This window comes from Littorina saxatilis, linkage group LG15, assembly GCF_037325665.1.
Source record: "Littorina saxatilis isolate snail1 linkage group LG15, US_GU_Lsax_2.0, whole genome shotgun sequence".
Classification (NCBI taxonomy): Eukaryota; Metazoa; Mollusca; class Gastropoda; order Littorinimorpha; family Littorinidae; genus Littorina; species Littorina saxatilis.
Genome location: NC_090259.1, coordinates 34286594 through 34313148, shown reverse-complemented (window position 1 = coordinate 34313148; position 26555 = coordinate 34286594). Strand labels below are relative to the sequence as shown.

Here is a 26555-nt window from a genome sequence, read left to right as displayed (position 1 = left end):
GATATCCCCGGAAGTTTTTTTATTTTTTCGATAAATACCTTTGATGACGTCATATCCGGCTTTTTGTAAAAGTTGAGGCGGCACTGTCACACGCTCATTTTTTAATCAAATTGATTGAAATTTTAGCAAAGCAATCTTCGAAGAAGGCCGGACTTTGGTATTGCATTTCAGCTTGGTGGCTTAAAAACTAATGAATGAGTTTGGTCATTAAAAATCGGAAACTTGTAATAAAAATTTTTTCTTAAACGATCCAAAAATAATTTCATCTTATTCTTTGTCATTTTTTTATTCCAAAAACATATACATATGTTATATTTGGATTACAAACAAGCTCTGAAAATTAAAAATATGAAAATTATGATTAAAATTAATTTTCCAAAATCGATTTAAAAACAATTTCATCTTATTCCTTGTCAGTCCCTGATTCCAAAAACATATAGATATGATATGTTTGGATTAAAAACAAACTCAGTAAGCTAAAAAGAATAGACAATAGAAAAGCGTGTTATCATGCTCAGCGCGACCACTACCGCACTATTCTGCATGGCTTGTCGATTTCACTGCCTTTGCCACGAGCGGTGGACTGACGAAACTACGAGTATGTGGTCTTGGTGAAAAAAGCAGTGCGTTCAGTTTCATTCTGTGAGTTCGACAGCTTGACTAAATGTTGTTATTTCGCCTTACGCGACTTGTTCCCGCTTCCATTCCATCTACCATTCGATGTGTGAACAGAAAGACTGGTTGCACTGATGAATGAAAAAGCTTTCTGTCATTACGGTTAATTGAAAACAGAACAACTACCAAGCACAAAGTAAAACTTCTTCGCGAGAAATCAAACTATAGTTATCAACATGAAACAAAATGTGGCCCATATTCGGGACCCTTCCCAAACTTTCTTTCTTTCTTTGTTCTTCCTTTCTGTCGTTCTTTCATTCCTCGTGCGTTCTAATAGATGTAATCTCTTGTAATCATTATTGACGAAAAACTGAGAGATAGACGGTAGCGTACGCGTAACACACTGCAGATGGCTTACTTTGATGGAGAATATTCGGATGGGTTTTTTTTATAGAACGAATTTCGATTGATGGAATATTGTTATTTCAGAGGATGAGTTCCCGTTTGAAAACCCATGCACACGGAAGAACCTGAAGAGAGGCCTGGTGCGACATCCTCACCCCTTTGACTCCACCAAGTTTCTGCTGGTAAATCAGTATTTATTGATTTAATTATATCATGAATATGTATTCAAACTATGAGTTGTACTGTATCATCATGACGTGCTGGCCTTGTATGCTGAGTCCCTGATAGATAAAAGCAAACAAATGTGTAACTCTGCAGTGCGTCATTCAAATTTCTGATGGTAAATTAACTATTTTTGTCCTCATTTTTTGTGTGGTTTGTTTGGTTTTTGTGGGTGGTTTTATTTTCATTTTTTTAATTGTTATTTTTCAATTTCATTGAAATTTATATTCAAAACATTTATATTTGAAAATATGTGTATCAATTTTAAGTCCGCCACATCGTTTCACTTTTTACTCCTCACGACTAAGTACAGTGGAGCCCCCTTTTAAGACCCCCCAATTTAAGACTCCCTCCCTTTTAAGACCCGAGTTTCTCACTTTGAGGTCTTAAAAGGGGGGTTGCATTGTCTATGAATCAAAAATAAAATAATCGCTGTTAGGCCAACAACAAAAAATAGTCTGTTTACGGTAACATACGCCAAAAAAATAGGGTCGGTAGGTCGGGATTTTTATTTTTTTCCCCAAAAAAACCATATTTTTAAGTTATTTTGCCAAAAAAACAAAGACTTTTTTTTTCCCCCCAAATGCCCAAAAAAAGTCAAGGGTCGCGCGAAAAAATAGGGTCGGTCGGGATACCGTAAATAGCTTCATAAAATATTTTGTTGGGTCTTAAAGGAGGTTTCGTCTTTAACTTTGATGTTGCTATGTAACTTGCTACGTGTACGTCTTTGTGTGGTTGTCAGTGTGACCTGGTCGGCAAGATGTACGTGGCGTCCTGTCCAGGCGATGACATCTTCAACAAGGACACGAGCAAGTGTGGCTTCACCTCCCCTGGCTCGCCTGTTGGGGGAGAGAACGGCAACTACTCACTAGCCAACAACAACGGCAATCCGTGTTCACCTGAAGCCATCGCCAAGGGACAGTTCTACTTCACGTACAGCCCTGATAAAACCAAGTAAGTTGCTTGTTGTTGTCCTGATACAACCAAGTGAGTTGCTTGTTGTCCTGGTGAAACCAAGTGCGTTGCTTGTTGTTGTCCTGATGAAACCAAGTGAGTTGCTTGTTGTTGTCCTGATTAAACCAAGTGCGTTGCTTGTTGTTGACCGGATAAAAACAAGTGAGTTGCTTGTTGTTGTCCTGGTGAAACCAAGTGCGTTGCTTGTTGTTGCCCTGATGAAACCCAGTGAGTTGCTTGTTGTTGTCCTGATGAAACCAAGCGAGATGCTTGTTGTTGTCCTGATGAAACCAAGGGAGTTGCTTGTTGTTGTCCTGATGAAACCAAGCGAGATGCTTGTTGTTGTCCTGATGAAACCAAGTGAGTTGCTTGTTGTTGTCCTGATGAAACCCAGTGAGTTGCTTGTTGTTGTCCTGATGAAACCAAGCGAGATGCTTGTTGTTGTCCTGATGAAACCAAGTGAGTTGCTTGTTGCTGTCCTGATGAAACCAAGCGAGATGCTTGTTGTTGTCCTGGTGAAACCAAGTGAGTTGCTTGTTGTTGTCCTGATGAAACCAAGTGAGTTGCTTGTTGTTGTCCTGATGAAACCAAGTGCGTTGCTTGTTGTTGTCCTGATGAAACCAAGTGCGTTGCTTGTTGTTGACCTGATAAAAACAAGTGAGATGCTTGTTGTTGTCCTGGTGAAACCAAGTGCGTTGCTTGTTGTTGTCCTGATGAAACCCAGTGAGTTGCTTGTTGTTGTCCTGATGAAACCAAGTGAGTTGCTTGTTGTTGTCCTGGTGAAACCAAGTGCGTTGCTTGTTGTTGTCCTGATGAAACCAAGTGAGTTGCTTGTTGTTGTCCTGATGAAACCAAGTGAGATGCTTGTTGTTGTCCTGATGGGACCAAGTGAATTGCTTGTTGTTGTCCTGTTGAAACCAAGTGAGATGCTTGTTGTTGTCCTGATGAAACCAAGTGCGTTGCTTGTTGTTGTCCTGATGAAACCAAGTGAGTTGCTTGTTGCTGTCCTGATGAAACCAAGTGAGATGCTTGTTGTTGTTTTAGTTGCTGTTGTTGTTACTGTTGCTGTTGCTGTAGTTGCCTACTCTAGACGTCATACAATGTTTACAACCAATATCTCTATCTCACATTAAATCTCTGAACTGACAAATATTTCTTAATATATCATTATTTATACTACTCACAGGTTCATTCAGTGCAACGAGTGGGGCGAGTCATGGGTGATGCCTTGCGCTCCTGGCACCGTCTGGTCACAGGACGCCTACACCTGCATCCACAAGGGAGACAACGTTCAAGTTGTCTCTCGGACTGTTGTCTCCCTTCCTGTTGGGGATAACCCATGCACACCTGAAGCCAGAGCCAAAGGACAGTTCTACTTCCCCTACAGCTCTGATGAAACCAAGTGAGTAACTTGTTCCATTGTGATGTTAAAAAAATTAGTGTTACAAGAGAAACAGATTGATGAATGTTTATTTAAGAAAATATGGAACCGTTCTTTCAATACACCCTACACCGAAAAAAAATGTAAATGGACATTTAGGCAGACAGAAAGCAACAACAAATGTTGGGCGGAGGGGGGTGGTGTTTGTTATCTCTGTGACAGAAAAAAATTCTTACCAAATCTCAACAAATGAATTGCTTCCATCATAAACTCTTCGCAAATGTAATATCCAATCAGACAGTGACTAATGGTCTTCTGTGACATTGACTTTTTCAAGACAAAACCAGGATGAAACAAGTCGCGTTAGACGAAATTACTCCGTTTAGTCAAGCTGTCGAACTCACAGAATGAAACTGAACGCACTGCATTTTTTCACCAAGACAATATAGCTTCGTCAAATCCCCGCGGCAAGGAAATCGCTGACACTTTTCACGTGAAAAACGCACTGATTGAATGAGGCTGGGTATAACATTCTCAGGAACTCTCATGAAAAATGTCATAAAGATCAGTCCAGTTGTTTTCTCTGAATCGCTCTACACACCCACAGACACACACACATACAGTGATACACCACGGTCCTCGTCTCGATTCCCCGACTATGTTAAAACATTTAGTCAAAACTTGACTAAATGTAAAAAGGAAACTATCAGTGATTCGGTGTCACCTGAGGGGTTTCTGTTCTTTTGTTGTCGTCGACGCCGTTGTCGTTGTTGCTGGTTTTGCTGCAGTTGCTAATAATTATTGTTGTTGGTTTTGCTGCAGTTGCTAATGTTGTTGTTGCATGGTCTAGAAAACTGTTGTTGTTTTTTACAATCAATATCTCTCTATCACATGAAACCTCTGAACTGACAAAATATTTCAAATATATGTAAACTACCCACAGGTTCATTCAGTGCAACGAGTGGGGCAAGTATTGGGTGATGCTTTGCGCTCCTCGCACCGTCTGGTCACAGGACGACTACACCTGCATCCGCAAGGGAGAAGTATCTGGCCCTGGTGTGTGTCACAGTGTGTGTGTGTGTGTGTGTGTGTGTGTGTGTGTGTGTGTGTGTGTGTGTGTTTGTAGGTGTGTGTGTAGGTGTGTGTGTGTGTGTGTGTGTGTGTTTGTAGGTGTGTGTGTGTGTGTAGGTGTGTGTGTGTGTGTGTGTGTACGTGTGTGTGTATGTGTATGTGTGCGTGCGTGCGTGCGTGCGTGACAATCTCTATTACATGTACATGATTGTTTCATGAGGCAAGAGTTTTTAAAAGATGGATAGTCATAACTACGACCTTTATCATGACAGCTTCTTTCATGGTCTGTTTGCACAGCTGTGGAGGTCTCGTGTAAGGAGAATGATGTTCGCCGAGACTGTACGAAAAGAGATGTCGCCGAGGCCGGGCTCTGTACCAGTGAGTTTTGAGCTTTTGCTTTTTTCTGCTTTTGTTTGGTTGATCCCTTGACGGGCGCAGTGGCGTGGTGGTAAGACGTCGGCTTCCTAATCGGGAGGTCGTGAGTTCGAATCCCGGTCGCTGCCGCCTGGTGGGTTAAGAGTGGAGATTTTTCCGATCTCCCAGGTCAACTTATGTGCAGACCTGCTAGTGACTTAACCCCCTTCGTGTGTACACGCAAGCACAAGACCAAGTGCGCACGGAAAAGATCCTGTAATCCATGTCAGAGTTCGGTGGGTTATGGAAACACGAAAATACCCAGCATGCCTACTCAACGAAAGCGGAGTGAGCTGACTATGCTCTCAGAGTATAGTGTGGGGAACCCAAATGGGCAAACGAGCTCACACGTAACCAGAACATTCTGGAACGCTGAAGAGGAAGAAGAAGTTGATCCCTTAAAACAGGTGTGTCTACTCGACATGTTCATTCTTATTTCAGGAGTGTATGTTGAGTGTCAGTATCTTATAGTTTCTTTCCTATAGCTGCCTGTCTCGTTTTGCTAGGACTTTCTGTCTTCTTTCTTGTGTTCTGATTGTATTGATTTCTTCAATGCTTTTTTGACTCACAACTGCTTTTAAATCCTGATTGTGTAAAGAGAAACACGGTAACGCAACATACTGAAGATGGTTTACTTTTCTTTTTTTTCAGAGGATAAAAACCCATTTAAAAACCCATGCTCCCGGAAGAACCTGAAGAGACGGCTGCTGAGACATCCCTACCCCTCTGACTCCACCAAGTTTCTGCTGGTACACAACTATTCATTTATATCATAAATGTTCAGATAATAATATGTATCATCATGCCACGCTGTATCACTATGCTGCATCCTTGAAGGGCAAAAGCATAGCACAACTATTTGTGTTGTGATTCTTACAAATTTGAAAGTGGATCAAACGATTCTTTGACCTCACTATGGGGCGGGGATGTAGCTCAGTCGGTAGCGCGCTGGATTTGTATCCAGTTGGCCGCTGTCAGCGTGAGTTCGTCCCCACGTTCGGCGAGAGATTTATTTCTCAGAGTCAACTTTGTGTGCAGACTCTCCTCGGTGTCCGAACACCCCCGTGTGTACACGCAAGCACAAGACCAAGTGCGCACGAAAAAGATCCTGTAATCCATGTCAGAGTTCGGTGGGTTATAGAAACACGAAAATACCCAGCATGCTTCCTCCGAAAACGGCGTATGGCTGCCTAAATGGCGGCGTAAAAAACGGTCATACACGAAAAATTCCACTCGTGCAAAAAACACGAGTGTACGTGGGAGTTTCAGCCCACGAACGCAGAAGAAGAAGAAGAAGATCCCACTATAATTGCTAATGATTAATTAATGATTACGGTTTGTTTGTTCGGCAGTATTTAAAGCGTACTTGTATTGTCATTGGTATGCAACGCTGTGCAAATGCTTTACATCGCAAACAGTCTTCGGATACGTAAAAGGATGGTAAATTCTGCTCATCAAACAATCAGTTTACGTGAGGAAACAAAACAAAAAGCAAAACAATCACTGAAAGAGATAGTGGCCAAATGTCAGTAAAACAGTATGTCCGTTATTCAGTCAATGGCTGAATGTGTGAATGAATAAATGACGTACTTTTGAATGAGAGAGAAGGAAAGAAAAAGAGAAAGAGAGAGAGAGAAAGAAAGAAAGAAAAAAAGAAAGTTTATTTGTTCTTTCATGGGCTGTCGTAAGATTAATTAGTCTATTTTCGTTAATTGTGATCACATTTTAAGAGTAAACATGACATATGTATATATTTTTAGATTCAGAATGTGATGCAGAATACGATGCAATCAATTTTAAATCTGTTTGCGAAAAATCGATTTTAATGACAACTTTAATGAGCAAACTCAATAATTAATTTTTAAGCCTTCAAGCTGAAATGCAATACCAAAGTTTGAGCTTCGTCGAAGATTACTTGACCAAAATTTCAACCAATTTGGTTGAAAAATGAGAGCGTGACAGTGCCGCCTCAACTTTCACGAAAAGCCGGATATGACGTCATCAAAGAAATATATCCAAAAAATGGAAAAAAACATCTGGAGATACCATACTCAGGATCTCTCATGTCAAGTTTCATGAAGATCGGTCCAGTAGTTTTCTCTGAATCGCTCTACACACACACGTACACACACACATACACAACACCCTCGTCTCGATTCCCCCCTCTACGTTAAAACATTTAGTCAAAACTTGACTAAATGTAAAAAGGAGGAAAAAAAATAAGAAGGAAAGAAAAAAAGAACTTTGAGAGAAAGAAAGAAAAACAAGTCGCGTAAGGCGAAAATACAATATTTAGTCAAGTAGCTGTCGAACTCACAGAATGAAACTGAACGCAATGCCATTTTTCAGCAAGACCGTATACTCGTAGCATCGTCAGTCCACCGCTCATGGCAAAGGCAGTGAAATTGACAAGAAGAGCGGGGAAGAAGTTGCGCTAAGAAGGATAGCACGCTTTTCTGTACCTCTGTTTGTTTTAACTTTCTGAGCGTGTTTTTAATCCAAACATATCATATCTATATATTTTTGGAATCAGGAACCAACAAGGAATAAGATGAAAGTGTTTTTAAATTGATTTCGGGGAAAAAAATTTGATAATAATTTTTATATATTTAATTTTCAGAGCTTGTTTTTAATCCGAATATAACATATTTATATGTTTTTGGAATCAGCAAGTGATGGAGAATAAGATAAACGTAAATTTGAATCGTTTTATAAATTTTTATTTTTTTTTACAATTTTCCGATTTTTAATGACCAAAGTCATGAATTAATTTTTAAGCCACCAAGCTGAAATGCAATACCAAACCCCGGGCTTTGTCGAAGATTACTTGACCAAAATTTCAACCAATTTGGTTGAAAAATGAGGGCGTGACAGTGCCGCCTCAACTTTCACGAAAAGCCGGATATGACGTCATCAAAGACATTTATCAAAAAAATGAAAAAAACGTTCGGGGATTTCATACCCAGGAACTCTCATGTCAAATTTCATAAAGATCGGTCCAGTAGTTTAGTCTGAATCGCTCTACACACACACACAGACACACACACGCACACACACACACACGCACGCACATACACCACGACCCTCGTTTCGATTCCCCCTCGATGTTAAAATATTTAGTCAAAACTTGACTAAATATAAAAAAAGACGTCTTGTTGTCTTTCTCAGTGTGACCTAACCGGCAAGGTGTACGTGGTATGGTGTCCGGACGATGTCACCTTCAACTACAGGACGCAGCAGTGTGGCTCCAAACCGTCAGGCCCCCCTCCACCTTCGGGACCCGTGAACCAAACTACCGGTAACCCAGGTAACCCAGGTAACCCAGGTAACCCTGGGCCTTGTACGCCTCAAGCCATCGCCAGGGGCCAGTTCTACTTCCCCTACAACCCGGATGAAACCAAGTGAGTCCAAACGATAAGTTTTTTGTGTTTTTTTTATAAAAGCGTATTAACACTTCATGTCCTACATAGTCTCTTGTACTGGGGACAGAAATATCAAATTATAGCATAGCACGATAAAATCTTCGAGAAGCTAGTGCGAGAAACGGTCGAGTTACTGTTGCGGACTGCGGACTTCGCCCTAGAACCCAAGTTGTAAAATCTAGCATGACCGGGAGAGCAGAAGAACTAGAAGAAGATAAAACAAAAACGTGAGAAAAGAACAGCCGCGAGAGATAGTACATGGAATGTTTATTGGACCAACAAATATAGAACAGCACTTTCAGTACTCCGACGACTGAAATAATTCGTAATGGACCGGCGTTTCAAAATGAGAGGCACAAATCCGCAATATTTTTTGAAACCTCAGTACGAGAACAGTAAGGTTCCTATCCATACTAGTTTTAATGGATATAGAACACTTTTCAATGTTCACTTTTATCTCCGGAGTATCATATTTTTTTGTAATAAGAAATAAAAGAGTGACGAAAAAACACCGAAATGATACGTTTGCACTTCGACCAGTTAGGCGTGTGTGTGTGTGTGTGTTAACTTCTGTTTTCGAAGTAAAGGTAACTGGTCTGGTCGGCGATTGTTGGAGAACCTTCATTTGAGAGACTGGCACATGACCCAGTGACATACATTTTCAGGCTCATAAATTCTTGAGCAACAAGAATAATTACATTTTGCAATACATTTTGAAGACAAAACTGAGCAGATGTAACAAAACAATACTATCAACTTGTTGGAGTTGGGAGTTGCTTCTTGTTTGTTTTTTCCCCGATCACATTAACATCTGAACTGACGAGGTTTTCTTAACATATTTATACTACCTACAGATTCATTCAGTGCAACGAATGGGGCAAGTATTGGGTGGTGCCTTGAGCTCCTGGCAGCGCGCACACACACACACACACACACACACACACACACACACACACACACACACACACACACAACGAGAGGGGTACTGAAATTAATGGATGTCAATTCAAGCAAATTATAAACAATTCTTATTCCACAGCCTCGATTGAAAGAAGTGATACTAGAAATTTCCAAAAGAGAGGCACAATCCACAATATTTGTATGGGTATCTGTTGGTTTGTATTGAGGTTTTAGTTCGATCTTTTAAAGTAGTCTTATTTGGAAGACTGTGACATGCACCTTTGACATAAGCCTTCGGATCCGAAAGTAGCCTACTTTCAATGATTAGCCATCTGGAGCAATTGTCTTTTGTGACCGTGAAACTGATTCAGTGAAGACGAAAGCACGCACGGCCACAGAACATAACTGTCAGAAGTTTTCACCTGAGGTACTGGGAGTTGCTTTATTGTTGTTGTTATCGTTGCTGTACTTGCTGTTGCTATTGCTGCTGTCTTTGTTGTTGTTATCGTTGCTGTTGCTGTTGCAATAGACAGCACTGATACTGACAAGTTTACCCCCCAGTAACTCTCTATCACATTAAACCTCTGACCTACGTAAGTTTTCTAAATACATAAATATGTACAAAAAAACTCACAGGTTCATTCAGTGCAACGAGTGGGGCCAGTCATGGGTGATGCCTTGCGCTCCTCGCACCGTCTGGTCACAGGACGCCTACACCTGCATCCGCAAGGGATACAACCCAAGACCGAACCTTGAGCCCCCGGTTACCTCCGCTCCTGCATCCACGACCCCTATCACGACCCCTACCACGACCCCTATCACGACCCCTATCACGACCCCTATCACAGAGCCTACCACAACCAGCTCACCTAATCCATGCACGGATGAGGCCCTAGCGAATGAACAGTTTTACTTTCCCCACGAGTCAGACGAAACTAAGTAAGTTGTTGTGCTTACTTATACTGACGCAAGATTTTCTTGATTTTTTTGGGCTCATTTTCCATCCAAACACAACATGATTAATACATATTCATGAAATCTATTACATATATATAAAAATGGATGTAAGTGTGTCTGTCTGTCTGTCTGTGGTCGCCATACCTCAGAGACGACAAGAGGCAGGAACAAGATAGTATTCATGCACACTGCCTAGGAGCCGCAGATGTGCACCTTGGTTTTAGTTTATCGATTCATTGTTTCCTTTTTCAGATAATGAACCTCATGTTGAGTACAGCCTATATAGTGAAGGGACGTAACTCTTGCTTTATTACCTATGGACGGGTAGTAACTCTTATCATAACAGCGGCATACTGCATTTAAGGGTGCAACATGATCAGTTGAACCTGCTGCTCAATTACCTGGAATTTTCTCCAGAAGGGGGGTAACTCTTTCCATAAAAACCATGAGAGCAAGAATTGAATTTATGGTGACACTGAGTGGGCAGCACATGCCTTGAAATGCTTTTGAGGCCATAAAGTTGTGTAAATATCCTAAAGTTTTCAATTTCCATAAACAAGGGAGATAACTCACATCCCCCAAAAGGTTGATTTGGAGTTTTACTTTCACATTTTTCTCTCATTCATGGTTCTTTGATATAGAATTCAGACAACTCCTGTGTGATGGTTCTTGGAATAAATTCCTAAGGGCTTTGCAAATACCCCGGGCGAAGTCGGGCCCTGAATGCTAGTTATAAATAAAAGTACAATGCAATCATTTTTAATCTGTAATTTCAATTTCAAGCATCATTTTCATTGACAATGTGCAGGTACATCCAGTGTGACAAGCAGGGCAGTGCCGTGGTGAAGCAGTGTAAATCAGGCACCACTTGGTCCCAGGATCACTATCGCTGCATCAAGGAAGGAGCCGAATAAAGTGCTCTCTGGTCAAACAGGGCACACCAGCATAACGGTCTGCTCAGTCTATCTCTCGGCCACGACTTCTTGCCACCTCTTTGCGGACAGTAGAACCTCTTTTTAGACCACTGCATCAAGAAAGGAAACAATATCTCTCATCAGGCCCCACTGACCAGCATGTACGGTCTACTCTCCCTCTCAGTCACGACGTCTTGCCATCTTGGAGTCCTTGCGTATAATGGTATAGAAGAACCCCTCTTTTACAACCTACACAAAATATTACCAAAACGTTGTCAGAAAAAAGTCCAATTTTGCACAGAAAGTAGCCACGCAGGTTGTACATTTTGGGTACGAATGCAAGTGGAAGGATGCTCTCAAAACACCTGGACGGATCTACTGTGATTGGCACCATGGTCCACATGGTAAGAAACGTACCGAACAAACCACATGGACTATTTTACAAACCAGTAAGTCTCTTCTTGATCCTCTTCCACTGTCAACTCTATATGACGCCAAAAGTGAAACAATGTTTTAGAAGATGTCATAATCACACCATTAAAAATTCTGTCGTTTCTTCTGCATGCCGGCCAGAAACTGACAAAGGATTTGGTGAATGATCGATTGTTGTCCCCCCTGACTTCGTCATATCAGCAGTAAATAAAAATAAAAAAAATATCCATAAGGTCGCCGCCAGACTGTGCATGTATCGGTATCGTGTTTCGACTGTACCATGAGGTGTGTGCTTTCTTAATACAGCATTCATTCTGAATTCAGGTCTTCTGGGTTTTATTGATTTGTGTGTGTGTGTGTGTGTGTGTGTGTGTGTGTGTGTGTGTGTGTGTGTGTGTGTGTGTGCAAACTTGTTCTTCCTTGTAAATCACTACACAAAGAGCATTGGATTCCAACACACTTTGCAAGTTGTTGCATTGCTATAATTATTGTTAAAGGTTGAGTATTAGACGTGGAGGTTTAGGAGTGAGTAGCCCGTGCGCTTGAGGTCCACTATGATACTGACAACGTTGCCCCCCCCCCCCCTCTTTCTCTCTCTCCCCCCCCCCCCCCCCCCATCGCCCTTTCGCACTAGCATACACACACACACACACACACACACACACACACACACACACACACACACACTAGAACACACGGACAGATGTGATGGAAATTCACAGTTCTCTGTAGATGCATGATGTTCAAAATGATGAGCTGTGGAAGAGTTGTTTCCCTTGAAGGTGAGGCAAGATGTAAACACGCTGATTGCATCACAGTGCTCAATGAGCTCCAATCAGCATGTTCTGGATGAATGACTTGTTCTTTGATTGCTCGCTCTTACGCTATTGATGTGTTTTTATCTCGCCTCTCTTTGAAGGAATACAACTCTACCACAATGCTGAAAAACCCTGACATATCATTTCTCGAAAACGTCCAATGAGAAAATCTCAGCTTCATTTTGTCGAATCTCAGAAAAGTTAAAAACATTTATAAGCAAACAACACACACACATGTGTTTCCTTTGTTATTTGTTTGCAGCTTAAACTAAGCATGCAAGTGTCACTTTATGGCAACATTTAGGGACGAGATATACAAATAGTGCAAAATACATGACTAATCTTTGTACAAGTATCTAATAATTGAGGAATTGGCATTACCTCTGATCTTGTTTCATGTTTTTTTAAATAAACATTCCATTTGTTAATCAACCCCTTATTGACCTCAATTCTCAAGAAATTAAGCTGGCATAATAACCGAAATCACATCACAATGCTCACTGGCTTTGTGCAGTTCTAAATAGCATAATAGCAAATACACAGAAGTACATTCAGTGTAACTTAAAGGCACAGTCCATAATTCCCATGTAAGTAATTTGGCTCGCTGTCTCAGATCTGCCAAGGCTTTGTAATGGGTAAGGCTGCCGCTATCCTTCCACTTGCATGGACAAATACCAAAAATCAACTTCCTGACACTGCTTCATGTGCAGAGATGGAATTTTTGGATGAATTCATTTTGCAGATTGACACATGTGTCAGTAAAGAAATACAATTTTATATATCTATATATATATATATATGAAGTCTTATATCGCGCGCGTATCTCCAGACTCGGACTCAAGGCGCAGGGATCTATTTATGCCGTGTGAGATGGATTTTTTTTTTTTTACACAATACATCACGCATTCACATCGACCAGCAGATCGCAACCATTTCGGCGCATATCCTACTTTTCACGGCCTATTATTCCAAGTCACACGGGTATTTTGGTGGACATTTTTTATCTATGCCCATACAATTTTGCCAGGAAAGACCCTTTTGTCAATCGTGGGATCTTTAACGTGCACACCCCAATGTAGTGTACACGAAGGGACCTCGGTTTTTCGTCTCATCCGAAAGACTAGCACTTGAACCCACCACCTAGGTTAGGAAAGGGGGGGGAGAAAATTGCTAACGCCCTGACCCAGGGTCGAACTCGCAACCTCTCGCTTCCGAGCGCAAGTGCGTTACCACTCGGCCACCCAGTCCATAATATATATATATGTTTAAAAAATCCCATTCTACACAGAAAGCAGCCAGGCTGTTGAGTGTCGGTATGTGACCAAGTGGAAGGATGGCCTGAGCCCATGTAAAGGCCAGGCCACATTTGAGATAGTCAGTCAAACTGTTTTCACAGGACTGTGCGTTTCAGAACGCTGGGCTCTCCACACAATCCTACACCTGGAAATCCTATCTGACTATCACTGAAACACTCACAGCTCCATTGATCACAGGCAAGACCTCCCAAATATAGATGTTACAACATTGAATCAAACAGTTCGTTGGTGATGTATAAAACTATATCCTTGATTTATTTTTTATTTAACAAAGCAACCTGAAGGGATACGGATGAAGTACAAATAAAATTGTCTCATTAAACAAAACATTAGGTATACAAATATTAATAAATGTGCTGATACTTTGGTCTGTTCTCCAGAAAATGCAGTCACAACAATCACATTCAATCAAAATGACTATCCATTCTTCAAACAACATAAACACCACAGTAAATACAGGTAATTAAGCTGTCAACATCATGGTCACTGAACAGTAAGTTATAGCGCAAAGGTGACAAGATAAGCAACAACAGAGCTTAAACAAAACTTCTTTGAAACAGTTAAATGAAGCACTGCCACTGGACGCCACACACATGTACCATGCCAATTAAAGGCTACCTTGTCAACGGAACCTGTACACAAATATTAGCCTTGCTTTTGTAATGTTCCAGACATCGGCGAAAGTGAAAATATTTTTCTAATTATTTTCCATTCTTTTCTTCAAAGGCAGCACATTTACTGCCAAGCCTGATTTGAAAGGGGTCCTGATTTGGCCTATATGGTCCGCTGTACCCATAAAGTTTTGTCCGAAGCGACATCGGGATCAATGAAAACCATTCAGGTTGCACTTCATCAACTCTGTCTTCTATTGATAAGCTCTTCTTCGGTAAGTGTATTTGGTTCTATTAACCAGCAAGGCAGCATGGTAGCAACGTCTATGGGGATCTTCCTGCATAAAGCGTTTTTTCATCAAGAATCGATTTTTAACAAAGTGCTTGAGGGTACCTATGATGCAGTTTGCTTTGATGAAGGATGTTTTGATTATGACTTTGGGGCAAAAAAAAAGATACAGCAAATCAGAAAGGATCCCGATAAAAATTCTATCAGATGATCTTCAGTTGCCTTTGCGCGCTGTGGGTGCGTGCTTGTGTGCGCCTGTTTGCGTGCGTGCGTGAGTGTTTGCTTGCCTGCTTGCTTGCGCTAATAGGCATATGCTTTTGCAAAAGTGAAATTCTCAATTGACGAACTTAGAACGGTTAAACTTGCGAGGAAGTTCTTCGAGGCTATCAAAACATTAAACTTCATATGGTTACAGGTTTCTATCATTAACAAGCTATTTGGACAATGAACAAAGCCTATGTAACATCGATTGCTCCCATTGCCACGAGATAATTCACTACATCTTAAACCCGAAAGGCAGCAATGAATTGAATAATGCCGCAATCTCATTGTAACAATGCAATAATTCTTACACACCTTGATTTTTGTATAATTGGCACGCATGCATAGAAACACACAACGAACACAATCATACAGAAACCAACTAAATTAGGCAATACCTGTATTTATAAACTATACACAATACACGCCATAAGCTTTGACTGTGTTGATTACTTGGAGACATCTTGCACAGAAGGCTTCGGGTTGCGCTGGGGGCATCTCCTTTGCATGAGTTCATTTGGAATTTTGATTGAATTCAATTTGATCTTCTTACATGAACTATTTTCATAAAAGATCACAAAGAACAACTGGTATGAAACACTTTGTAAAGTATCCCTGTAATTGTAAAAGTAAGACTGAAGTTGTCAGAAGCAAGGGTTGTTTGTTTGAAAACCTACCTCACAATGAGGGAAACAGAAGATACAAAATAAAATAAAAACGGTGTCCCTGACAAAGTTGACACTGCAGGCACACACTCATCCCGGCTACTATAATACATTTTCGATGTCCTTGACTCTGAAGTTTGATTTGGATTGCCAGTTTAATATTTTCACTTTGCAGTTTGATCCGTTACCTAAATAGCTTTGATGTTTAGCTTGTTGTCGACTATATATTTGGACTTGTAGTTTGTCTTTTAATGTTGCGCTAAATAGAATGTACGAAACTTTTGTCCAAAAACGTATTTTGGGTTCTCAGCATTTTTAGGTACTTTGAACACTAAAGAGGCTTTGTGCGAAGTAATTTTGTCATCTTCAACCTCTTTCTTGCAATAAAGCGATCATTTAAAAAATGTTTTATTAACAGTTGACACCATTTTGAAAACTTTTGACGATGTTCTCTCAGAAACATTTTTTGAACACAAGCACTGTCAATGGGAACTAGTCATCTTCGAGACTAATTGTTCAATCTTTTTCCTTTTTTTCTCATCAGAAATGATGTCTCTACCCAGTAACAGAGAGTGTTTCTATGATTTATCGAGGATTAATTTCAGAAGTTCTGTCAAAGTAAAAAAAAACTGTTTTTTCCGATTTTGTGTGTGTGCCTGTGATGTCTACCCAGGAAACGAAATCTGTTCATAAATATGAATAATTTGTTCTGTTACTGGATCGAAGGACTTGCTTAGAGTGAAACAAAACACACTTCAAAGTTCTATCTTTATTATTCCGGAAGATGAATGTGTCCCAATAACTACATGTTTTACCCTAAAAAATCGCCAAATAATCATTCCTGACTCATAAGTCCTTCAAATATTACTTTATAGGACCAAAAAAAAACTTTTTTCTGAGTCTTTTTTAATGGAGGACCTTGAAAAAAATAAAAAGCTTTCCAAAAAAAAAATCTTAGATCCGTGTCATCTCTGCCCTTAACATTTGTTCTTCAGTAGAAATCTCCGATGCGCTCCATGGGGTACGCAGTGGTCTCCAGTGTCAGCAATCCTTCATCTTGCGGCCACTGGGGGATCGGAGCAAAGGGACTGGTTCCCACACACACTCCGTTTCCTTCCACGTAGTACCACCCGGGTCCTTTGTCCTTCGCGCACGTGCCACAGTCGTTGTCCTCAGTGCAGAAAGGGTGAGGAACGCCACGACCTTTGAACGATTCGTATGTGTTGGGGGCGGTACTACAACTGCTTTCTGCGCCACCGCTGTACCAGTCATACTGCAAGGCGAACTTGCCTGTCTCATCTCCAAGTCTGATTGTCTTAAAGGAAGGGCTTTTCTGTATTTGTGGCTTCGGTGCATGGTAAACATTCCACAGAGTTACACGATACTCCGCTTGAGCTAAAAAGAGTCGCATGTTTTCGAGACCGACAAAAAAGTTGTTGGTGTCAAAGCTCTCCATGCCTTGTTTATAGTTGTTCCATGTGTAGCTTTTCCAGTCGACCGGACTTGAGCCCAAGGAGTTGTGGGTTCGCCAGATCAGGCTTGTGGTCCCCGTCTCGAAGTTACAGCTTACACGGAATGATTTGAGTGCTGACTTTGGCTGAATGAGACACACGGCTCCAGAGTCGTAACCACCGTCCTTAGCCAGAACTTCCTTCGCTTCCATACAGTCTAAAAGCAAAACCATCATCCCTGTTACCCTACTTACTGATCAATGTTCAATGTTATTAACGTTACCCTACTTACTGATCAATGTTCAATGTTATTAACGTTACCCTACTTACTGATCAATGTTCAATGTTATTAACGTTACCCTACTTACTGATCAATGTTCAATGTTATTAACGTTACCCTACTTACTGATCAATGTTCAATGTTATTAACGTTACCCTACTTACTGATCAATGTTCAATGTTATTAACGTTACCCTACTTACTGATCAATGTTCAATGTTATTAACGTTACCCTACTTACTGATCAATTTTCAATGTTATTAACTTTACCCTACTTACTGATCAATGTTCAATGTTATTAACGTTACCCTACTTACTGATCAATGTTCAATGTTATTAACGTTACCCTACTTACTGATCAATGTTCAATGTTAATAACGTTACCCTACTTACTGATCAATGTTCAATGTTATTAACGTTACCCTACTTACTGATCAATGTTCAATGTTGTTAACTTTCCAAGAGAGAAGGAGAAAACAACAACAAATGCAATAGTGATAGAAGCATGACAACTCGACTGGCACATAGCACAAGCCGTCTTTTGATTTCAATCTTTAGTTTCCTCGCTTACTAACTTGGCCTGATGCTCGTTTGTTTCGTAATAAAACACATTGATTGTGTAGCTTCGTTATATCAATGACGAAGTTACTTTAAGTGCAGACCTAGTCCACGAACTTCAAATATCACCATCTTCACCCATTTAATACACTCATCATCATCATCCATCAGGAATCAATCCTCCTCGTGGATTTATCATCATCATCATCATCATCATCATCATCATCATCATCATCATCATCATTATCGTCGTCGTCGTCGTAATCATCATCGTCGTCGTCGTCGTCACCATCACAGTTAAAAGAGAGCATCACTGTGTGAACTTACCACGGGCATGCTGTGTGCAGTCGTCTCCCATGAAGCAAGGTTCACATTTACACGTCCCGTCATTTCGCAATCGTCCTCCATTTTGACAATGACTGGACTGTAACATATAAGGGTTATGAGAACTGTACTTTTCAGTCAAAAACATGAACATTTGGTATACTAGCCAGCGATGAATTAAGTATGTTATACCTTTCAAGTCACAAGTGACATTTCAACGAAGCCAAAATAAACAGCGATAGGAGACTCTCCGTGTTTGCTGTCGTAAAACCTTGAAGATTTATTTCCAATATTTGCAACCCGACCATCGAAGGTGGTTGAACCCTAGAAGATAGTGTGCCTGCGGTAAACGTTCCGTTGCCAAAATCCACTGCAGCTACACTTGTGGGTTTAAGATATAGTTGTGAAGAAGCCACATTGGAGATTTTTGGAGGGCAAATTTATCCTTAAAAATTCCAAGGGACATTCGCTGTGCTGGTGGTTGATTGGTTGTTCTTGAACGTCCCTTCAACCGATAGGGCTATCCGGGAGCGAAACAAACTTACCTTTCTCCGTTCACGCCACAGTCTCCATGTCAGACACGCCTGCAACAATAAACTTAAAAATCCTCCGTACCGGCCTATGCGAACTAATGAAATAAGTGTAAATAGGATAACGGTTGCCGTCGTCAAACTTTTCTGCGTCAGTTGAAGTCCCGATTCTGTTCATTTACTGACTTATTCGGTGCTAATCCCTAACGATAACAGACAAACTCATACGAATACAGTTTCTCAAATCTGTAATCTACACGCCGGAGACACGGCTGCACTAGGCAAAATCCAGTGTCCCGGCTGCGAACCAGTGAGAGCCCCAAAACAAGGTGAGTTTCTCCCAAAATCACATCTAGCGTCGTTCAGTCCTTATTTTCCCAAAATAGTTGTTTGAGGCAAAGCGTAAGTATTCATTTTAACTTACCTCTACCCATTTCTTTACTTTGGGAGTCCTCCGCGCGTTCTGGGTCAAGTTTCTTTCAAATGTGTTGCGCATTCAGTGCAAATTGTCAGTCTGAGACGTAATTAGGAAAAAAATCAACAACGAAAAGTATTTTCGTGAAGGGCAGTTCAATTATCTATTATTCATTCATATTTACAGTGAGATTTAGCTTTGGAAGTTAATTGGTTTGAACCATAGCGTACTCTACTAGATCGCCATGGTTTGAACGCAATTCATAAATTGAACTGTGTAGCCTGAGAGACGATTTGAGACCGCTTTATAGCCGCAAATATCCCATTAAAGTTCGGTACATTGGCTCTCCTGAGCAGATTCCAGTTTCTTATTAGTAGTCGTGTGGATTTTAGAGATAAATTAGGCACCAGTTATGCTGACCTTTTCAGAGTGAAAGCACTGTGGATTTGTCGCAGTGTCCAGTCTCCTGCAGAACCAGGGGCTGTAGCTGTCCAGTAGCTCACAGTCCCACTGACCAGTGGTCTGGCTGGACGGACACACGTTCACTGACCGGCACGTGTCGTCTGCTGAACACGCCTCGAAACAACCAAGTCGGGATGATGTCATTGTCATCTTGCTGTTACACTGTGGATACGTCAAATGATATCGAAGTGTGATGTGTGATATTTGATGGAAACGATTATAGCAAGGATTCGGGGGCGTACATTCTTTTTCGCCAACAATTAGAGTCTGTACGTAGTACCAACACACGCACAAACGCACACACACACACACACACACGCATGCGCACGCACGCACGCACGCACGCACGCACGCACACACACACACACACACACACACACACATTGACAAGCGCGCACGTACACACGCTCGATCTTGATCAGTTATAGTTGCGTTAGTGAATGTAATTCGTGCGAGTAGGCGACGCGGATGCTTTTTTCCCTTATATTTAAACAACAATATCTATAGATCTATACAAGAATTAAGACGAAACAAAAAAAGGTTATTAAAAAACTCCGCTGGAAAAAAGCCAAGACGCTTTGTCTTTTCAGGAATCCTAGATGAAATAAATCATAAACTAAAATCAATGAAAACATTGTTTGGGAAGTAATGGATCGTACCTGAAATATTCCACTTCCCTTGTTGCATCTCCAGTAATGCAGATTGTTCTGGGCTTGGGACGAGACGAAAGTCACGTGCAAAGACACTGCGCATGCCAGACACAGGAGCACAAAGACTTCCATCACACTCGATCGGCTGCAAAGGACATTGCAGAATGAGATACATTTCTTCTTTTTCTTCTTCTTCTTCTTCTTCTTCTTCGTTAATGGGCTGAAACTCCCACGTTCACTCATGTTTTTGCACGAGTGGGTTTTTACGTGTATGACCGTTTTCACCCCGCCATTCAGGCAGCCACAAGCCGCTTTCGGGGGAAGCATGCTGGATGTTTTCGTGTTTCTATAACCCGCCAAGCTCTGAAATGGATTGCAGGATCTTTTCCGTGCGCACTTAATCTTGTCCTTGCGTGTACACACGAAGGGGGAGAAGGCACTAGCAGGTCTTCACATACGTTGACCTGTGAGATCGGAAAAATCTCCACCCTTAACCCACCAGGCGGCCACGACCGGGATTTGAACTCACGGCCTTCCGAATTGGAGGCCGATGTCTTATCCACTAGGCCACACCGCCAAGATACATTTCACTTTCGAGGGTAATGCAGTAAGCATACAAACTGCGGCATAGAGAATCATTAACATATGACATGACACAATAAACTCACCGGCTTCTCTCTTCGGCATCAACGTTTCAAACTGCCTGCCTGAAACTCTCTATCCAAAAAGGATGCCACGGACACAGGCACTCGACACGAAGTGGGCGGGGCTTATGTTTTGGATGTCACTTGTGATGGACGGTCGTCTCTACTACAGTTTCTACAAGGTAGTTATTGTAGTAGTCTTCAGAGCGCGTCAGGCCCTGCCCACTTCGATCTCGCCCCGCTCGTGACGAGTGCCTGTGGCCACGGATGCATCGCTGCGGTTTTGATACTGAGTGAGAAAATATTATCTTGTGACGTCACTTCCTTGCATAAAAAAACGTCTTGGCAAGATGCCTTGTGTAACTTCATGCAAGACTTACAGTTTCGTCCTCAAGCACATTGGATCAACGAGTACAAGTCAAATTGTTGCCATGTTTTTTCTGATTTAAAAAAATCTATTTATGTCTTTTCTATTTTCCTTTTGTTGTTGTTGCTTTTCGTTCTTTTTTCCCTGCTTTCTTTCTGTTCTTTTTCCTTTTACGAGCTACAACTTGAAGAAGAAGGGAGGTAAGACGTGACACCAAAGGAATAGTTGTCCGCCTCTTTCGACTTCATGAAGAGGAATGTTCACTGACCCACGCGGTTTCATTTGAATAAAATAAAATATTATTTGACAGGGGAATAATAATAATAATCATAATAATCATAATTGTCAGTAAGTACTGGTGTCACATGACTGATGTGAAACAGTTGATTGGCTAATGGCAATGCGCTTAAAACTGTTAGCGCACTCTTTTCCAGAGAGCGTATTCTTCCGCCCTTTTCCAAAGCGAGGCTGTGCCCCTTCTTTTAATTTGAGAAGATTCTTCTCATCCTCCGTGTTAGTGACATGTATCTTATCATCTCCACATTACCAAATGATGCTTGACCCTAAATTTCCCGCGGCTAAAAGCAGAAGTGTTTTTTCTGACAGATTTCATGCGTCTGTGTCACAGTGAATCTGTAATCTGTGCCTCTTCTTTCGACTTCCCAACATTCGTCTCAGCAGCTGTGTTAGTGGCATGTAGCTTATCCATATTACCAAACAATGATGCTTGACCATAAAATGTCCCGCGGCTAAAAACAGAAGGTTTTTTTCTGACAGATTTCGAGCTGGACAAAGCAGCATTTGGAAGTCGACTGATTCAATAGACTGTCTCACTCGAAAATGTAGCAGACGACACCATCAGTTCAGGACTGAAATTAACGGTTTTCGCATATTTCAAGACAACTACGATGTAAACAGAACACGCGAAGGCTTCAAAACATTCTTACCATGTAATCATAGCACCAACCTCCCAGATGAATGCAGGTAGGGGAAGGGCTCCTAATATGGACCACTTTTTGTTTCATGCTGATAACTAGCTTGTTTTCTTGCGAAGAAGTTTCATTTTGTGTTTGGTAGTCCTTCTCTCTTAGGCATAATTAGAGTGAAATAGCTTTGATGGACATTCGGCAAAAATTAAATACAGAAAAAATCACAAATGGTCCCGACTCGATTATTGCAATTCCATTCTATCTGGCTCTCCCAACTACATCATCGAAAAGCTTCAGCGTGTTCAGAATCATGCCGCCCGCCTCATCTTTCGTTCTTCCAAGCATGACCACATCACCCCTCTTCTTCAAACCCTACACTGGCTGCCTGTTCAACAGAGGATTCAGTTCAAGATCTCCACACTCTGCTTCAGAAACTTTGATCTATCGTCCCCTAGCTATCTTTCTGACCTTCTTGATGTCTACTCCCCCTCTCGCTCCCTAAGATCCTCCGCAGACACCCGCCTTTTTAGGATACCATCAGCACGCACCAAAACATATGGCCAGCGCACCTTCTCCTACCAGGCCCCATCCATCTGGAACCAACTCCCGCATTCACTCAGGCACTCCACATCTATGCAATCATTCAAAACCTCACTCAAAACACACCTCTTCCCTCACTAGTCCGATCATGACCACCCATCCCCCTCTCCTGCTGGTCCTTGATCTGTCTCTTTCTTTCTCCTTCTTCTTCCCTTTCCAGCTCTATTCTTCTTCTCTCAACAAACTTTATGTATCCAATACTTTATTTATTTATTTACGACTGTTTTTCCGTCTAGAATGCATGTGCCTGTAGTTGGTATGAGTGAGTGCGTCGCGTTCTCGCTGTGCGCCTGTCTGCGAGTGTATGAGTCCTTGTCGATTTGTGTTTCGTATAATGTTCACTATGTATTTTATATTTTGTAAGCGCCTAGGGCTATATTTAGATTAGGCGCACAAATGTTCATAATAATAATAATAATAATAATAATATTAGGAGCCTGGGCGCCTAATATGGACCAGTGAAGCGGCCTTCACGAATCACTGTAAAAAGCCCCCTATCCTTCAAAATAAAATGATACAACTTAGTGTACAAGTCAGACTAATTCAAATATGCTTTAGATTTATCTGTGTCGGGTTGATGAGAGCATTATTTAAAGCACACCAGGAAACTAAAGAAGCTTATCAAAAACAGAGTGAAAATAAGTGAAATTACCAACTTCCACAAAAATAAAACTTTTTTTATATTTCTTTTAAATCTCGAGGGCTAGTTATAGGTTATTTCCAGCAAGCTTCTTAATGAATTAATGAAAATAGCCTTTAGCTTTGATTTTCTTCGATTTGTTGAAGGTGATCCATATTAGGGGACTTGCACATACTTTGAGATTTTGCTATTATTTTTTGTTTGCAGTAGAAACTCGGGGTCAACACTGCTAAAATGTAACAAATGCGGTCTTAGCTGTCATATAATACGTTTTAGGCGGCAAATTTAGAGTGAACACTGCCAAAAGTGAAAAAAAAAGAAAAAGCCTAACTAGTTTAGTGGCTAGAAGCGCTGACCAACAAGTGTTCAGATATTTTTCTAATTGTCGTTTCTAGATAGTAAAATATGTGCTGAAAACGGTCAGCTATCGCACCATCAAGAAATCGGTTCCCTAGTACCCCTTTAAGGCTCTGGAACCACCCCGGGTGGCAATATCGGGTCGCAACAAAGAGTGTTCCCCATAGCCGGAAAGAGCCTCAACCGTGAAAGAAAGAAAGAAAGGTATTGAACAAAAAAGACGCACAACACCAATGTGAACCATTATTTTGTGTTATCATACTTATATTAAAATATTGATGACCATGGAATAAATGGGTTATTTTTAGATTTCTGACAAAAAATCGCGAAAAACATGACAAATTGTCTTTTTTATAGCCTAAACTATGAAAGATTTAAAGACAAGTATTGAACACAAAAGATAGCAATGGATAATGGCAACAACATTTGCTCTCATTGTTGTACAAAATTGTTGATTGTTTTTTAATACTTTTCCGTTTTTGTGGATTTCACAAAGCATACCAATTAAACGGCAGTCCAGGTAACTCGTCCGAATTTTTGCGGCTAAGAGCCTCAACATTTGAAGATAGAAAAACTATCATTGAACAAAAACTATGGTAAACACTAATGTTAATAACTTTTGATCTCACACTGATATTGAAATATTGATGACCATGGAATTAATGGGCTATTTTCAGATTTGTGGGTACAAAATCGCCCAAAACATGACAAATTGTCTTTTTTCTAGCCTAAACTATGAAAGATTTAAAGACAAGTATTGAATATAAAAGATTGAACAGGATAATAGCAACAACATTTGCACTCATTGTTGTACAAAATTGTTGATTGTTCTTGAATATTTTCCGTTTTTGTGGATTTCACAAAGCGTACCGATTAATCGGCAACCCGTGTCAATCATCCGAATATTTCATGCTGCGCCAAAACGATTGAAAATGGATAGAATATTAGTGTTTGAAGACAAAAGGCGCACATTGTCATGTTAAGCATATCTTGTTACACCGTATACACATCAAAATCGTGATAGCTCTTGGTTTGAATGTTACAATGTTTGATTTTGTGCAAGTTACACACATTGATACTGACAAAATGTAATGATATTCCAGGACAATATATATCCAGCGCGCTCTTTGGGTCCCCAAAACACTGTACATGGTGAGTCCCATTGTGGTGCCAAAGTAGAAAACAATTATATTCACTTTAGCGATAGTCCGCAGTAGACGACATCAAATGACACAGACTGTAATGATAACTCAAAACTCGTCATCGCTTTCAGCAAACGCGTCAAAGTCAACCTCCTCATCTTCTTCCACGTCTTCCTCGTCATCCTCTTCTTCACAACCACCATCTGCCAGAAGATCGATCAGCGACACAGGTAGGATGGGCTTGAGGCACCACACGGGTTCCAGGACTCCGTCTGCATTTTTCGTCCATCCCTGCCCCTGGTCATAGGGTTTGGGCCTCTCCAGAATGCCTTCATGAGCACGCTTGTACAGGGCAACGCGGTGGTTTACTCGCTGAATGTGCGGCATCAGAGCAGATTGGCGGGGAGGCATGCGGGCTAGATCGACCTTACACTTGGACGTGAGTTTCTCGTTGTCTCCCACCATCTTGCGGAGTAGCTTTCCACGAACGACATCAACTGATTTCTCACGACTGTAATTGTACATCAGGCACGTAAACTCTTCCAACTGCTTCACCACCCGAAGTTTGACATCCCAGTCGTCACCAAGCTGCCTGAATGCCGAGTGAAACTTGGGGTTCTTCTCCAGTTTCTTAAGGGGCCCCACCTTCCCCTTTCCTTTGAATGCACTGGTGCAGTCCTCTCCGCTGGACACATAGAACCCAAGAAGAGTGGCACAGTAGTCATGCCCCAGGGACTCTGCAAGCTCAGAGAGGTTGATCAGTTGCCGATGTTTTCCTGATCCCGTATCCAGGTATACAGTCAACTTGATGGCTTCAGCGTGGTAGATATTGGGAACCTCATGCACCTCTACCTGAAAACACAATGGCCATTAGAACATTTAGATTGGAGTCTTCATATATTTTCCAGTTTAGACTCCAATCTAAATGTTCTAATGGCCATTGTGTTTTCAGGTAGAGGTGCATGAGGTTCCCAATATCTACAGCAACCAGGAAGAGACTGACACCAGGGTGGTGCTGTACCTCCATCATGCCGCAGCGCTGGGATACAAGAACGCTGTGGTCAGAACCCCGGACACGGACATCTTTGTCATTCTTCTCTACCACGCTGAAGCCATCAAGTTGACTGTATACGGGATCAGGAAAACATCGGCAACTGATCAACCTCTCTGAGCTTGCAGAGTCCCTGGGGCATGACTACTGTGCCACTCTTCTTGGGTTCTATGTGTACAGCGGAGAGGACTGCACCAGTCGTTCGTGGAAAGTTACTCCGCAAGATGGTGGGAGACAACGAGAAACTCACGTCCAAGTGTAAGGTCGATCTAGCCCGCATGCCTCCCTGCCAATCTGCTCTGATGCCGCACATTCAGCGAGTAAACCACCGCGTTGCCCTGTACAAGCGTGCTCATAAAGGCATTCTGGAGAGGCCCAAACCCTATGACCAGGGGCAGGGATGGACGAAAAATGCAGACGGAGTCCTGGAACCCGTGTGGTGCCTCAAGCCCATCCTACCTGTGTCGCTGATCGATCTTCTGGTAGATGGTGGTTGTGAAGAAGAGGAT

At 41.5% G+C, this 26555-nt stretch overlaps 2 protein-coding genes across 3 annotated transcripts in view; both read left to right on the top strand.

Moving 5' to 3' along the window:
* LOC138949145 (uncharacterized) overlaps positions 1–12006 on the top strand; it is a 40540-nt gene extending 28534 nt beyond the window's left edge. Inside the window, exons 12-21 of one of the 2 annotated variants that reach the window (XM_070320908.1) lie at positions 1105–1202; positions 1985–2196; positions 3383–3598; positions 4521–4633; positions 4946–5026; positions 5714–5811; positions 8231–8463; positions 10021–10190; positions 10227–10323; positions 11150–12006. In XM_070320908.1, coding sequence (XP_070177009.1) covers positions 1105–1202; positions 1985–2196; positions 3383–3598; positions 4521–4633; positions 4946–5026; positions 5714–5811; positions 8231–8463; positions 10021–10190; positions 10227–10323; positions 11150–11255 — 1424 coding nt within the window. In that variant the 3' untranslated portion in view covers positions 11256–12006. Of the gene's footprint in view, positions 1–1104; positions 1203–1984; positions 2197–3382; positions 3599–4520; positions 4634–4945; positions 5027–5713; positions 5812–8230; positions 8464–10020; positions 10324–11149 lie in introns of both variants that reach the window. The other variant, XM_070320907.1, reaches the window with a different exon arrangement.
* Positions 2463–3329, top strand: LOC138948323 (uncharacterized). The gene has a single exon (XM_070319834.1). It carries the CDS (start codon positions 2463–2465, stop codon positions 3327–3329), a length of 867 nt encoding a protein of 288 aa, XP_070175935.1.
* Positions 12007–26555: the final 14549 nt, after the last annotated feature.